Consider the following 13,881-nt stretch of genomic DNA (forward strand, 5'->3'; position numbering starts at 1 on the left):
GGTATGCTGTTTCCGTTTTGTATTTTGTTCAAGTTTTGTGGTTTTCACCTCTGCAGCATTTGAATACAGTGCATCTGCAAAAAAGCCACAAGTCAAAGTGAAACTCATCTTTAAACCACAGATTTTAGTTCTTGCAATGTTAAGAGTGCAGTTCGCAGACAGAAAGTGTTTTCTGTTTTTCTAAAAAACAAAACTGTTCTCACTTGTTTTCTCACTTTAATCTCCAACTTACCTTTCCATTTCAATATTCTTTCAAGTTTGAATTTATTTTAAGTGTTATATTTTCTTATTCATTTTGATTTGACCTATATTGAGTTTTAAACATCTGCATTTTTTCTCCCTCGGATTTTGCATTTCTAAATGTAAAACAAGAAAAAAAGGAACAAAAAAATTATAGGAAAAATTTTTCGAAAAATTGGGATACATTTATATGTGATAGCATTTTAATGTAGATTTTTTTCCCTTTACTTGCATTTGACAGACTTCTTGAATTCATGTGTTTATTTATTTTTCATTATTGCTTGCATCCTCGTCCCTGTTTAGGTTTTGCAAAGCACCACTCAGCATGATGTGGTTCTGGACTTGCCGTTTCCATTTCTTCCACTAGGGGAAGCATATCAAAAAGTTGGGAGTTTTTTTAAGCAAAGATCCTTACCTAAAGTGATGGACAACTCTGAGGCACAAATTATTGTTATTATTGTTTCATATCTAATAATTAAAATATATAAACTATCGTGTGTTTTAATATTTTAAAATAATATAATATATTTTATACCACATGAAGTTTAACAAATGAATTCTAAAAAATACGGGGAAAGTGTTTGCCACAGCGTTCCCATGGGTGGTGTTTTCTCACACATAGTTAGTGATCTTATCATTCCATGTCGGATAAATAGTGTTGGTGATTCGGGGATTTTGGCCTTGTTTTTTAGTTTGCCATTCAAATTCAGTTCGCTCGTATTTAAATAACATAAGGTGTCAGTTTTTAGCCGCTAAAGCTACCTATACATCAGCTGCAGCATCGTTTCCCTCCTGGCATTCAGTCGAAATTCATCTGTTGTGCTCAGTGTGGTGTCGGTCAGGATGTTACATAATGCGGTGGTGGTGTAAGCTGTTGATGCAAGGCTAACAAACAACATTTTTAAAAACGTTAAAAAGAAACTTTTGTTTCCTCAAACGACGTTATTGATCCAGACTGGGTCTCGGTTCACGATGGCATTCAATAGGACATATATTAGCATAGGATATGCGACTTTCGGGACTCTGGTCGGGCTGTCGGCGTTTGTGGTCTGGAATATCGCCTATAAGCAGCCATGGACGGCGGCCATGGGAGGCCTCTCGGGTACGGTCAAAACACATTTCCTAAATAAATCAGCGTTTTTTCCTTCTTTTATTTACACTATATAAAAATAAGGTAACGAACGGCAGCTTTTGTTTTATTTTGTCACAGACCTGCCAGAAATACTATATTTGTAGCTTCTTTATTGCTTTCTTTGACACAGTCCTTAAAAACCATACTATTTTTAATCAACGTTTTACCTCCGACCCGTCACGTGCTAGCTGACAAATAACGTGTTTGCGCATGTCATGTTTTCGTAAACCATCTTAGTTACACTTCAATGCAAAACAGTGTGTTCTTCTGTTAGTACGACGGAGTTTTAGGGCCACGGGGAGGAAAAAAAATTCTGGCCAACATGACGAGATTAAAGTCGTCATGTCGACTTTAATCTCGTCATGACGAGAAAAAACTCGACACAAGTTTCGAGAAAAAACTCGTCCTGTCGAGATAAAAGTCGATATAAAGTTTCGAGATTAAAGTCGCAATGTTGCGCGCGAGCAGTGAAGCTGAGTCTTTCAGGAATATTCAGTGTTATGGCTAATGTTAGAGAGCTAGTGGCTTCGTATTTAAGAGTTTACGACAGAGTTTTATGGCCACCAAAAAAAAAGAAATTTTATTAGGAGATAAAAACTCGTAAATTTACGGGAAAAAAAGGTCATAGATTAACAAGGAGAAAACCCCGAAGTTGTCTGTTTATCGGAGCATCGCTTGAAGATGAACTATGTGGAGCCTTTTGTGAAGCTTTATTTCCGGATTATAGGTTTAAAACAGAGATTCTGAGTCTTTTGGCGACTCAAAATCAGATTATTTTCCGTGTAGTAGTCTTTCCGGGGTTCGGTGTCGGTAAAGCGGAGTTTCATATGTAAAATAAGGAGCTCAGAGACACGTTTGGGTGTAGAGGATCGCTGCAGCCTTTATTCTCCCTTTCATTCACATAACCTGAAGTTCATCTGTCACCTTACGTCATGAACCTGTCATCCGATCACCAATGCGGAAGTAAACAGTGTTACATACGCCCCCTCCTGCAGATGAAGCGACCCGTTTGATCATTAAAAAACAAAGATGAATGAAAATAGTCTGTTATATTAGCATTACAACGTTGAAAAAGGCAAAAAGTGCTTCTCCTCCTCAGATGGAAGCATCACACAAACGTAGAGATCTTGTCTTTGGTGGAGGAAGAAAGGATTCAAGCAAACAGCTGCAGGGACACCCGATGACGGCTTCATCAGGCTGCAGAGATCCTGCAAACCAACCATCAATAAATACAACTTTAATAACTTGTAAATCAAACAAATGAGCTTCCAGACATCTGGGACGTTATCAATTAACATTCAGCTCACCTGTTAACAAAGTTTAGTCGGTCTGCTCTGCTGCTGCGCGGCGTTCACCTGCTGCTCTGCGTGCTGCTCACTTCCACAATAATCTCGTAAATTTATGAGTTTTTTTGCTCGCGCGCAACATTGCGACTTTAATCTCGAAACTTTATTTCGACTTTAATCTCGACAAGACGAGTTTTTTCTCGAAACTTTGTGTCGAGTTTTTTCTCGTCATGACGAGATTAAAGTCGACATGACGACTTTAATCTCGCCACGTTGGCCAGAATTTTTTTTCCTTACCGTGGCCCTAAAACTCCGTCGTATGTTAGCCTCTATTTAGCATTATTAGTTTTTAAAATTGACACGTTATACAAAAAGTTCCCGAAGGAAAAAAAAAGTTAAAAACACAAATGCTCATTTTCTGTATCACATATTTTTAATGTCATCAAGATGTACTCTTTCACTACTTGCTTTGAAAGGATTCATTGGACAGGATGTTAAAGACCCACTTCAAGGAAAATTGTGTTTTTGGTGAATTTAACATCTTCTTGTAACATTTTTCTCACGATGCTGGACAAAAAAAAAAATTGAAGCTCAAAATTGCATTTCTGAGTTTTTTTATTCAAATTGTGACTCAGGGGTAGACAAAAAAAGTGATTTATAAAAGCTTGTAGCTGTGACGTAGACGCTACAATCGCGGGGGCCACAAGCTCTGTGGTCCGATACAGCCACTTGTAGACAAATGGATCCATGTACATCTTCGTTTTCCTCATTTTAGCTCCTATCTGGCTCAAAACCGTTCGGCTGGATAGCTCTTATTTAACTCACCTGGGGTTGTGTGTTAGCTAGCGGGAGAGCGTATAAACAGAGGAATGATGGGAAACAACTGCGCAATTTAGAAGTGAATTTTTAATGAGCTCCTGCTGTTCTGCAGAAACTATGTCCTAGAAAACGACACAGATTTTTTTTTTTTTAATTTCAGCTTAAAGTTATATATATATATATAATCATAATTAAAAGACCACTGGGAACGCTTTTAAAATAAGTCCAAAGATGATTGTAGTGGGACTTTTGGTAGAATCTCTTTAGTGTGTCAACAACAAACTAGGTTAATATTTCCTGAATTAAAAATGAAATACCTGACTGACCAATCTATCGGTGTCGCAAGAACTCAAACATCGACTATCTGAATTTATTTGTCTCTGCAATTCCTGAGCAAGTCTCTTTAGATAAAGTGTCCATGTATTAAGATGGAATTTGACCAAAAAAAGATCTTATTTCATCTCTAGATTTTTTTTGTTTTTCGAAGTGAATCAGAAATTTAGATGAGTTCAGTGTTTTAAGTTGGCATGTTTCTGGACTTTTCATTGCTTTGTGCTGGTTTAGCTTCACTAAAATCCTTCCTTATTTTAAAAAGTATTTCCATTTTTTTCCTTCTGACAGGAGTTCTAGCTCTCTGGGCTCTCGTCACACACATCATGTACGTTCAGGACTACTGGCGCACCTGGCTCAAAGGTCTGCGGTTCTTCATCTGCGTCGGGGTGACCTTCTCGGCTTTGGCCCTCGCCGCCTTCTTCACATTTCTAAGTCTGGCGATTAAAGAAAAGCAGTGTAAGACTTTCTGTCGATTTGATTTAGAGTAAGCAAAAATAATAAAATCAAAAGCTTTAGGTTCAGTGGAAGATCACTAACTTCTGTGTTTGTTGTTTCCCCACAGCTCTCACAGACCCCAGGAGCCTTTACCTGTCCTGCGTGTGGAGCTTCCTGACCCTAAAGTGGTCTTTCCTCCTGGCGTTGTACTCCTACAGATACCGTCAGGAGTTTGCAGACATCAGCATCCTCAGTGATTTCTGAAGAGCAGTGATTTTATAGACTTGCAGAGGACATTGAGGGATTTTAGCAGGCGTTGATCCAGACGTTTGTGACAAAGATTGAAGGGGAAAAAAGAAAATCAAATGAGGGTGGATTTTAAGCAAGTCCCCTGACTTTAATCACATGGAGTTACTCGTTTAAGTTGCTAAACAAGCGCTTTCTTTTCCTCGTAGCTTGTGTTTTTGTTGTAAACCTGTACTCTAGATTCACGTCGAGAGCAACAGCTCCAAAGACTGGAACTGCTTCAGAAGGCAAAAAAGCTTCGTATGAAGGGTCTGATTTTATCTTTGCAATATCTTATTGTGAAAATACTTGTATTTGTCAAACGAAGTGATTCTGACTTCTCTAAACCAAAACAAAGGTGCTGTGAGAAAGCGACAACACAAAGGAGTGTTTGCTAGTTTGAAGACAAACTTTAAAAAGAGCAGACGTTTGAGTCTTTCTGAAAAGTGTGAACACTTTGATGACAACACCGAAAATGTCTGTTTTTATCTAATAAAAAACCACTGATGCACACTTTAAGACTCACACTACGCCACAAGCTGCACCTAGACCTTTATATGCGAGTGGAGATTACTTCAGCTTTTGTGAAAGTGACTCTTCAAGACGTGAATAGCTCTGATTATGTTTCAGTCGGTAACTGAACGTGCAATTTTTTAGGGATGCTGATTTGCAGCTGGTTTTTCAGTTTGTGACTTTTATCCACCACGTAAATTTTTTTCTTGTGGTTTTATTTTCACTAACCTTCGCTGGAGCTGTTTTTTTTATGTCATCACTCTCACTCATCCTGCTTGTGTTTGCTTTGAAAACAGTGCATTTAAAAAAATCTTAGTGTTGATATAGAATTTTGTATTGATTTTATTTTTTGCCACTCCCGATTAAAATGGCTTTTTTTTTTAATTGGAAAAATAATTTTTTTTCCTGTGTCGATCATGTTTGGGGGGAAAAAAAAGTTGTAACAAATGTGCTTTTATTGTTGCACTGAGGAGAGATGTGTTTCTCAGTCACTAAATCCTCTGACATTCCTCTTTTATAGCAAACTCAATTGATATGATCAATAATTGCACTTTAGTTGAAGACGTGGATGTGCTTGTTTTGCACACCGTTTCTGACAAAAAGATGAAGCCGCTGTCATTTCAGTCTCTCTGCTTCCATGTTGACGAGCTGTTCATACATATCCATCACCTTTTCCAGTCTCTAGGAATGTGTAGGTCAAAGTACAACTGTTCTGAAATGTTTTACTTCCACTTTTAGTTATTTTTTAAATAATTTTAATGTTACCATGAACTATGTCAAAGTATGACTTGCGGTTGATGAATGAATGTGAAGAAACTACATGTACATAAAAACCAAAAACATCAGATATGCTTGTTGTTCATGATGTATTGTCTCCCTACAAAATAAAAGTGTTGTATAAACTGCCCTTTTCAGTTTGTCACTGTTAAACTATTTCATAAAAACCTTAAAGTTTTGTAATGTAAATGAAATGTGCATCTGAAAAGGCTGGCATTTTTTAAATACTATTTTGTAAGTGTTTTTGACTTTAAGGTAATGTACTAACACATTAAATACACGTTTCTTCTCAGATTTGATCCATTAGGGCATAATATGTAAATGAATGAAATAAAAATTGGCCTAAAAGTTATGAGGGATTATTTATTTCTTTAAAAGTAATACTAATAAAGATGATAAGGATTCATGAAACATGAAAGGATGTTTGGGAGCACCAACAAGCTCTTGCTCTCTGTCAAGCTGGAGTTCATGGAGGCACGAGTGCAGGAACACCTGCAGAACTCTGGGTCCAGCAAGGTCAAAGTGTCAAGTTCGGGAATCGTGGTGAAGACGGGGAGGAAGTGAAGGAATTGGAGACAGTCCAGTAAGCTGTAACCTGGTTGAAGCACAAGGCTATCCTAGGTTCCTTTCATGTTTGGTCTAACCCTTGTGCTATCCTAGATGACCCCACCCTTAGATTGACGTGTTCTCCCTACCATGACAAAGGTGGAAAGATTTCATGTAATCCATGGACACCAGTGAGGATCACAAATAATTGAAGAAAAAAGGTTCAGCGCACTGTCTAGTGGGTCTAGATGACCCAACTCCCAATGTTAAAGCGCCTAGGATAGCACAAGGGGTAAAAAATAAAGACACTGATAATGGTATGCCTGCTTTAGCAGGTTAGGGTTCGATTCCCTACAGTGCTCTGTAAAATATTTGGACTTTGATACATGAAAACATGAGCATTACAACCATAAAGCTGGATCAATGCTTATGTATGAGTGGCTTTTATCATTTGAAATGCTTGGTTCTGCCACAGCCTTTTAAGTCATGGTGAACATCGTTCTTCATGGCTTTTTGTACCGCTTTGTTTTTGTATACCTTGATCTTGATTTTCTCCAAGAATCAGTCCGACTACGTTCATCATATCTGTTGACAACTCTTTGCGCATTAAAGCAGAAAAACATGAGCTCCACTCTCCTTTAATCACCTTTCTTGGATACATTTTGGTCTCTGGCACATTCAGTTCTCTCAAAAACAAGTTCTCTTTTGCACCAATTCTGACCCAAGATGACCCTGAAAAGCCATTTGTTGTAGAAGTGGACGCATCAGACTCCGCTGTGGGTTCTGTAGGAAAATAATCTGTCGCTTTGAGATTACTTTCCTTGTTGCATGTTCAAAAAAGTCGAGAAGGAGAAAAACAACGGGATTCGACCGGATTAAGTTTAACAAATTTATTCCCTAACAATATTTCTAAAAACAGAGTAAAACAAAATAAAACAGATCATCTGGGTTCCCAAAGTTTCAGAGCTTACGCAGCGCCAAATTACAAACGTCTTAACGTGTCAGCCTGTTGGGAACAAAGGAAGCTTCTCCGTCCAGCTGTTTTATCATGTCGGTTTCAGCCTCCTCCTTCGTAACACAGCATGGTGTCCAGACTCCTCCTCTGGACGCTCGGATTGGCTGGCAGGGAGCCTGCCTACTTCTGTCAGTCCATATTAGGAGTCAGCATCCGTTTCCCGCGTCGGAAGTCACCTCCCAGACTGACATGGTCCCGCAATCAAATGGCTCATCAGGTGGTCCCCCACATGTGGCCGGATCTTTCTAGCATCCAGTAGACAATACACCTTTGTTCCCCACACGTGAGCAGATGCCTGTGGCGGTTCCCAGGGATGGAATCAGTCTCAGAGATGACTGATTTATGATCCAAGTCAGACCTACAACCAAATGGCCTCAGAAGATCAAAGACCGTTTTCTCCTGAAGGGGATGAGTTCGAAACTCCAGCATCACAACCTCTTTACATATGCAATGTTCAGGAAGGCCCTTTGAAATTCAAAGTATGGGAACCCCACACAGTAAACCTGTAAGAAAACCTTCAATGAAATAAAGATAAGATAAAAGCCTAGGAGAAATGAGGACCACAAAGATATAAAATTCCTTCAGTTTTGTGCTCTTATAATTTTCTGACTCTGATAACAGTCATGGGCTTTCTTCTCCAGCAAACTGACCTCATGTAAAAACTACAACATCAGGGACAAGGAGCTTGGTGACAAAGGATAAATGAAGGTTTGCCTAAAAAGATGAGGATTTCGTCCCTGCCTCCCTGCTCCCATAAAGGTTTTTTTAAACTAACATCTTACAGGATTAAAGTGAAGTTTGAAGAAGATCGTTTTGAGGCCTTTACAGTGAACGAAATCTTTGCACGCACAGATAAAAGTTAGCTTTGAACACACGTGGTTACCTGTAGAACAACAAATAATCTGCACTGAAGCTGAAGAAGCAATTGGTAATTAAAAATTCTAAATATTCATTCATTCATCTTCTTCCGTTTTTTCCCTTTCGGGGTCACGGGGATGCCGGATCCCGGCCACTTATGGGCGAAGGCAGGGACACCCTGAACAGGTCGCCAGTCTGTCGCAGGGTCACAATCCAAATGACTTTTCTCTACAAAAACACACGATGGAGCTGCGAGCAGAACGCTTTACTCTCTGACAGTCACATCCCATCAATGACTGAGATTTTTCTGGCTCTGAGGACATAAAAGGAAGACAATACACGCGCGCTTTCTATTCTCTGATTTTATTCTATTAAGCAAAAGTATTTTGTACAAAGTCTCTGAAATAAAAAAAGGTCCCCTTTAAAAAACAAAACAAAACTACAGGTTGTTATTAAGGCTTAAAAACTAAAGGCTATTAAAAAGACAGTTTTTTCAATGACTTAAAAAAAAATAAAATCGAAATTTGGTCAAAGAAAAAAAAGGAGGAGGGGGGGTCATACACGTGACCGGTCCGTGCTACACTGCAATGATGTCATTGACATAATATGATGTTTACCATGTGATGACTTATGATGTTTGACCAATGATGACATATGATGTTTGACCAATGATGACATATGATGTTTGTCATATGATGACATATGATGTTTGTCATATGATGACATATGATGTTCGTCATATGATGACATATGATGTTTTTTTGACAGTTAGGTGCAGTAACTGGCTTTGATCTTGGATTAGGCAGCGATGATGTCATCAGAGAAAAGTCGATATATAGACCCTAAAACTGACATCAACTTTGTAGAATTCCTTGCAGCCGTATGATACGCCCAGCAGGTTTTCTGTGACGTTCAAACCCCCCCTTTTTGTGAAAAACATATTTCTTTGTGAGCTTTATCGCCACACCCTGAAGATTTACTTTTGTTCCGTCTTGTACTTGAAATCGGAAAAATCATGACTGAGAGTTCATTTGAAGTGCTGGAAAACATCATTCTTCTTGGCCATAAAGGCGCCTATTTTGTAGAAAGGTTTCTTGGTGAAGGAACTTTTGGAAAAGTGGCAAAATGCACAAATCTGTCAACAAACAAAGAAGTGGCCATTAAAATCATCAAAAATGGTTTTAATGACACAGCAAAAGATGAAATTAAAGCCCTGACTGAGATTTCCAAACTTGACGCTCATAAATACAGCTTGGTGAAGTTTGTGGAATGGTTCCACTACAACAGCCATGTTTGCATCGTTTTCGAAATGTTGGATCAAAGCCTTTTTGACTTCATGAAAGATCGTAGCTCCCTTCCCCTGTTTCTGCATGAAATCAGAGCCATTGCTTGGCAGCTGCTAATTTCCCTGAAAGGCCTGAAGAGCATCAACTTGGTCCACTGTGACATAAAACTAGACAACATCATGCTGGTGAACCAAGTTTCAGAGCCTTTCAGGGTCAAACTGATTGATTTTGGGTTGGCATCAAAAACTACAGACATTCAGACGGGAACCAGACTGCAGAACATTTGTTTCAGGGCACCTGAAGTCATCCTGGGCCTGCCCTTAGATGAACGACTGGATATGTGGACAGTTGGCTACGTCCTTGCCCTGCTTTACACAGGCTTTTACATTCTTCCACGGGACTCTGAGTTCAACATCATCAGAGCCATGGTGGAGATGCAGGGAATGCCGGACAACGAATGTCTAAACCAGGGGTTGTACACATACAAGTTCTTCACCCAGACTGAAGAGAACTCCAAAGTTGTCTGGAAGCTGGATACACCTGAACAGCGGTCCAAGAAATCAGGGGAACAAGTCAAAGACAAACTAGACTGCTGGTCCTTTGACGACCTCAAAGACGTCTACTATGATCAGACGAAGATTAAAGAAGTGGAGCAGTTGATTGACCTTCTTAAGCGGATGCTGGAGGTGGATCCAAACAAACGCATCTCTCCAAATGATGCTTTAAGACACCCATTCTTTGATTTGGAGAAGAAAACACCTAAGATCAGCAAACCTCAAGAGCCTGCAGCTGTAGAGGTCCACCAACAGACAGCAGCAAAAGAGGTCCCAAGTGTTCCTAAGGGACCAACAGCTAATCCCCAGGAAACATCCAGCAACAAGAACAAGAAAAGCTTGGTCCAACAGAAAAAAGCTGAAAAAAGAAAGGCTCCAGCTGCCTCAAGAAAGAGGACAAATAGTGACCGACAGAGCCAGGACCCCGAAAAGAGTTGGCAAATGGAGGCAGCAGTTAAAAAGAAAAGGAAATCTTAGAAGATTTTCTTTCAAGCATCAGGAACACCATCTTAAAGAACCTGATGCAACCCCCACCCCCACCCCCAAAATGTAAAAAAAAGGTGCCCAAACAATTCAAAGTTCCTTCAGCAATTCGGCCACTGACTGCCAGGTCTGCACCACCAAACCCAAGAAGAAAATCTTCCCCCCTAAAAGTTTCTCTACACTCTGTGGCAAAATCCCCAAAATGAGCTTCAAAAACAGGGGCAGCACGTTGGTCTGTTGGTTAACATCTTGGCTGACAGGACCGCGTCTGCGTGGGTTTTCTCCGAGCGCTTCGGTCCCCCCCACTTTTACAAATGTATTAGTAAATATTTGATGACATTTATAACAAGAATAAAAAAATCATAGAAATCAAATAATTCAATTGGATCCAATTAAATAAATTATCAGTCACCAAATTTATAGGGAAATAAGTAAAAGAAATCCTGGCAGTCCTGTGGGTTTTCTCCGAGGACTTCGGTTTCCCCACAGTAATTGTTAGTAATTGGCTAGTGACTGATGAATTCCCCTCCCTGAATCGCCACCTTACCGTGGTGGAGGGGTTTGCGTGCCTGAATGACCCCAGGAGTTGTGTTGCTAGAAGCATTTGCCCTGTTGGGCTGTTTCATGGTAAACTGCTCCTGGGGGGACGGGCCAGACTAAGGGCGATTCAAACAAAAAAAAAAAAAAACAACAACATTTCATTACAGGACAGAATTATTCCTCCCAACAAGATTTAGCTGGACCTCAGCCTGAAGCCAGAACTGGAGGATGGACTAATAAAGAAATTTGTAATGGCTGTTACTTCCACCATGTTTTCTTTTGGGCTCAGGCCAAATGAGCTCCAAGGCTTCACCTTTGATTCTGTTTGTAACTTTGACGGATAGAACTGCTTTGGGCAGCCAGACACAACGGTTTGACTTTAGGAGCCTTAGAAAAGCATCTAGACTGTTATAGAGTGAGTGGTGTTTGGAGAGTGGGTCCTTTTCACAGAAGAAACAAACTCAGACTAGGAGCTATGCAGCTTTCTGAAACAGCTCAGTTTGAAATTTTACCATTTCAGTCTGGACTCAGTCAGGATTTCCACCTACTCCACTTCTCCAAAAATGCTCCTGACTTACAACAGTGTCACTGGCTTTTAAGCTGTTGCTAAAATGTTTTTCAGACCATCAGATTTCCTCTTACACACTTGGTAACAGTCAGATGAAAATCTTGAGAGTTTTTCTGAAATCAAGCTCAACGAGGACTGACTTCTCATTTGATCATGAAGCTGATTGGCTCTGTCCCATGAAACCCTTCAAAGATAAGTTTGGAGAAGTTCAGGTAACCCCCCACCCCCCATAAATGATATTTTTGTTATTTACTCTAATAAAGGAATGAGTTGATAGATGAAATTGTAAATATTGAAAGAGAAAAGCAGCAACATATAGGATCTTCAAAGTTGTTGATGTTCTAACATTCTCAGTAGAATGGGGATGTTTGGGAGCACCAACAAGCTCTCGCTCTCTGTCAAGCTGGAGTTCATGGAGGCACGAGCGCAGGAACACCTGCAGAACTCTGGGTCCAGCAAGGTCAAAATGTCTGGTTCGGGAATCGGGGTGAAGACGGAGAGGAAGTGAAGGAATTGGAGACAGTCCAGTAAGCTGTAACCTGGTTGAAGCACAAGGCTATCCTAGGTTACTTTCATGTTTGGTCTAAAAAATAAAGACACTGATAATGGTATGCCTGCTTTAGCAGGTTAGGGTTTGATTCCTTACAGTGCTCTGTAAAATATTTGGACTTTGATACATGAAAAGATGAGCATTACAACCATAAAGCTGGATCAATGCTTATGTATGAGTGGCTTTTATCATTTGAAATGATTGGTTCTGCCATTCTCTTTAGCTGACGCCCTCACAGCCTTTTAAGTCATAGTGAACATCGTTCTTCATGGCTTTTTGTACTGCTTTGTTTTTGTATACCTTGATCTTGATTTTCTCTGTTTGGTTTTGCAGCCTTTGCTGGACAACTCTTTGCACATTAAAGCAGAAAAATGTGAGCTCCACTCTCCTTTAATCACCTTTCATGGATACATTTTGGTCTCTGGCACATTCAGTTCTCTCAAAAACAAGTTCTCTTTTGCACCAATTCTTGCCATTTCTTGTAAAAGTGTAACGGTTTCAGTTCCTTTGTGTTTTGTTCCTGGATTTCCTGTTTTATTTTGTAGTATTTCCTGTTTTGTTGTTGTTTCGAGTTTTACCTTGCCCCATCAGTCCTGAGTGTTTCCACCTGTCTCGTGCCTTGTATGTATTTAAGTCCTGTCTTTCCCCTCCTCCTGTGCTGGTCCATATTGTATTCTTCCCCGGTTTCGAGTCTTTCTAGTGTTTCGAGTTTTGCTTGCCTGTTGCAGTGGTTTTATTTTTGTAGTTTCGAGTTTATGTTATTAAACCCTATTCCCTGCATCCTCCTGCCCCCTCTCCTCTCTGCGCCTGGGTACTTCCCTTTCCCCTCGTGACATTATGGACCAGCCATTCCAGTACCCAGCAGAGGGGACCTGTCTTTGGTGGACCCCTGACTCCTCCCAGGTCTATTTGGACTTCAAGGGGAGTCGCCTGGCCGTGAGAGGGGGTCGTCGTCATCACCGCCGCCCTAATTGTAAGTCCTCCCCTGTTTCCTGGAAGGAGCAGGACGTTCTCCGGCATAGGTCCTTCCTGGACCCTCTGGACCAGGACCTATGGCTGTGGGAGGACTTATTTCTGGAGGAGGAAGGGGCCGCGATCCAGTGGGCCTTGGACTGTCCCCAGCTCCCTGCCTCCATCTTTGACGGGAGTCATCTGGCTGTGAGGGGGGGACGCAGTCGACGTCATCGCCGCCGCCCTACTCGACGTCCCGTATTTGTTTCGGAGGTGGACCTGAAGGCACCCAACCCGATCCTGCTCCGAGGAGGGTGCCGGTCCCACCCTGCCCCGTTCCGGCTCCGAGGAGGGTGCCGAACGCTCCACGACCTGTTCCTGCTCCAAGGAGGTTGCTGGACGCAACCTCGCCCGTGGCTGCTCCTAGGAGGGTCCCGGACGCACCACGACCCGTTCCGGCTCCGAGGAGGTTGCCGGACGCAACCCCTCCCGTTCCTGCCGCGGACCCCGAACCCGAGCCGCCTGCCGCGGACCCCGAACCCGAGCCGCCTGCCGCGGACCCCGAACCCGAGCCGCCTGCCGCGGACCCCGAACCCGAGCCGCCTGCCGCGGACCCCGAACCCAAACCACCTGCCGCGGACCCCGAACCCGAGCCACCTGCCGCGGACCCCGAACCCGAGCCGCCAGCCGCGGACCCCGAGCCCGAGCCT

The 13,881-nt window shown here is 41.6% G+C and overlaps 2 protein-coding genes across 2 annotated transcripts; both read left to right on the top strand.

Moving 5' to 3' along the window:
• Window positions 1–865: 865 nt before the first annotated feature.
• Window positions 866–5,950, top strand: slc48a1 (solute carrier family 48 member 1). The gene is made up of 3 exons (XM_023956836.1): window positions 866–1,342; window positions 4,099–4,266; window positions 4,373–5,950. Exons 1-3 carry the CDS (start codon window positions 1,213–1,215, stop codon window positions 4,507–4,509), a joined length of 435 nt encoding a protein of 144 aa, XP_023812604.1. The 5' UTR covers window positions 866–1,212; the 3' UTR covers window positions 4,510–5,950.
• Window positions 5,951–9,026: 3,076 nt separating this feature from the next.
• On the top strand, window positions 9,027–10,556 carry LOC111947619 (homeodomain-interacting protein kinase 1-like). The gene has a single exon (XM_023956246.1). It carries the CDS (start codon window positions 9,255–9,257, stop codon window positions 10,554–10,556), a length of 1,302 nt encoding a protein of 433 aa, XP_023812014.1. The 5' UTR covers window positions 9,027–9,254.
• The last annotated feature ends 3,325 nt before the right edge of the window (window positions 10,557–13,881 follow it).

The sequence above is a fragment of the Oryzias latipes genome, chromosome 7, assembly GCF_002234675.1.
Source record: "Oryzias latipes chromosome 7, ASM223467v1".
Taxonomy (NCBI): Eukaryota; Metazoa; Chordata; class Actinopteri; order Beloniformes; family Adrianichthyidae; genus Oryzias; species Oryzias latipes.

What these genes read in the sequence shown, in the direction of transcription:
- slc48a1 (XM_023956836.1), top strand. Translation starts at nt 1,213, where the DNA reads ATGGCATTCAATAGGACATATATTAGCATAGGATATGCGACTTTCGGG. An exon ending in GGCCATGGGAGGCCTCTCGG is followed by an intron (nt 1,343 to 4,098) that starts GTACGGTCAAAA and finishes TCCTTCTGACAG; the next exon opens with GAGTTCTAGCTCTCTGGGCT. An exon ending in GGCGATTAAAGAAAAGCAGT is followed by an intron (nt 4,267 to 4,372) that starts GTAAGACTTTCT and finishes GTTTCCCCACAG; the next exon opens with CTCTCACAGACCCCAGGAGC.
- LOC111947619 (XM_023956246.1), top strand. Translation starts at nt 9,255, where the DNA reads ATGACTGAGAGTTCATTTGAAGTGCTGGAAAACATCATTCTTCTTGGC.